This window comes from Bison bison, unplaced genomic scaffold (assembly GCF_000754665.1).
Source record: "Bison bison bison isolate TAMUID 2011002044 unplaced genomic scaffold, Bison_UMD1.0 scf7180017864036, whole genome shotgun sequence".
NCBI lineage: Eukaryota > Metazoa > Chordata > Mammalia > Artiodactyla > Bovidae > Bison > Bison bison.
This window is the reverse complement of record NW_011494608.1, coordinates 4,779,137-4,780,947: the sequence shown is the minus strand read 5'-3', so window position 1 is coordinate 4,780,947 and position 1,811 is coordinate 4,779,137. Positions and strand designations below refer to the sequence as shown.

Genomic DNA, 1,811 nt, shown 5'->3' with positions numbered 1-1,811 from the left:
TTCCCCTCACCCCCGTCCACACCCCTACCCCTCATTCCTGCCCCACACCCTGCCCCCGCACCCCTCACCCTGTGCGTCTGCTTTCCTGAGATCTGACACCTAAGGGCCTGTCTGAACTGCACACAGGAGCCCTGCTGAGCTGAATGTAGCTCCTTCCTCCTCTTTCCTCTTTGTGGATCTCAATCCCTTCCCGTTGCCCATGTTCATGCCTCCCCAGAGCAAGGGTGTGACCTCGTCTGCTGATGGGTTGTTTCATTGCAGGGGTCGCCAGGTCATCCTGGAGAACTGGGGCCTCGGGGACCCACTGGACCACCGGTAAGAGAGCCCTCTGTCCGCCGTTGGCTCCCAGAGCAGAAATTCGTGCTAGCTCTTCCCGCCCCTCGCCGGCCCCTCCACCCTGTCATTCTAGGAGTGTCCACCAGGGGGCGCCGCAACAGGCGCTGCTAGGACTGAGTCCAGGGCCTGGGGAGAGAGGTTCTCCCAGAAAACCCCAAAACGCAACCTCTGGAGCCCAGGAGGTCATTTCTCTGTCACTGAAGTGTGGGTTTAGGAGAGCTGGTAACCTGCTGCACCCTCCCGCCCCGACAGCTCTTAAAATCCAGGGGGTCCTGACTCTCGGAGGCTTTTCAAGTGCAGGAAATCTCCAATGCCAATTTAAAGGACTCCTAGAGAGTGTTAGCATTTTGATTGTATTTTGATTGGCTTCTTAACTGGCTCTGTGCTGGGCTGTGGTTCGCGTGCTCTGAGTGGCCTGTCCAAGCTCAGATCCCAGGGGCCCCCGGCTGCCTGTTTGCACCTGGGCAGGCCCATCCCTCTGCGCCTCGTATACATCAAGATGAAGGGTAGGGTCTGCTGCCTGTGTCCTGGGGGTAGTGAAGACTGAAGAAGTTTAGGGGGCCTGGAGCTGTGATCTCTGCACCTATAAACCTGCTCCCTGTCCTTTCAGTTTGGTCGTGGTGGTTTAGTCGCTCCGTCATGTCCGACTCTGTGACCCCATGGATTATAGCCCACCAGGCCCCTCTGTCCATGGGATTCTCCAGGCAAGAATACTGGAGTGTGTTGCCATTTCCTTCTCCAGGGGGTCCCGACCCAGGGATCAAACCTGCATCTCCTGCATTGGCAGGCGGAATCTTTATCTCTGAGTCGCTAAGGAATCCTGTCCTTTGCGTTTGGGTTGCCTGATTCTGATGACAAAGTGCCCCCACGTCGCTGCGTAGGACTGAGAACGGCATTGCAGGAGGTGTCTCACTTCTTTCTGTTTCCCTTGCAGGGCGCCAAGGGACAAGAAGGCGCCCAGGGAGCGCCCGGAGCAGCCGGGAGCCCCGTGAGTTCTTCCTGGCCACTGCCTCCCAGGCCCATGGGAGGGGGCTGGGCTGACCCCTGCCCCCGGGTGCCCAGCTCCCCGCTGAGTGTGCGGACAGGGCTGGGAAGGTGCTGTCCACACTGGAGGGCTGGCCGGGCCCAGGGCTGGCTCCTGTCCACCCGCCTCACCAGATCCTCTTGCTCGTCTCCGAAGCTTGTTCGCACCCTTACAGTCAACTTACATTGTACCAGAGCACGCGTCTCCATAGTGCAGATCTGCAGATTTTCTTCCATTTTCAGGGTTTCCATTCCCCCATGCTCGGAAGCTAGAGGCCACGCCCCACCTGAGACGTGTGCTTGACAGCACCTGACCTTCTTCTCTGCCCTCCCCTCAACACCCACTCCTCCTCCCTGCCGCCTCCATGCCGTGGCCTTAGGATTGTCCCAGAGTCCTCCTGGCCTCCTGCCACCCCTCTTTGTGCTGGAATCCACCTCCTTTGAGGCTTTGA

General features: G+C 59.0%; 1 protein-coding gene across 1 annotated transcript in view; it reads left to right on the top strand.

Moving 5' to 3' along the window:
- Positions 1-1,811, top strand: part of COL22A1 (collagen, type XXII, alpha 1) — a 226,139-nt gene that overhangs the window by 138,026 nt on the left and 86,302 nt on the right. Inside the window, exons 35-36 of the mRNA XM_010834806.1 lie at positions 218-315; positions 1,271-1,324. Coding sequence (XP_010833108.1) covers positions 218-315; positions 1,271-1,324 — 152 coding nt within the window. The remainder of the gene's footprint in view (positions 1-217; positions 316-1,270; positions 1,325-1,811) is intronic.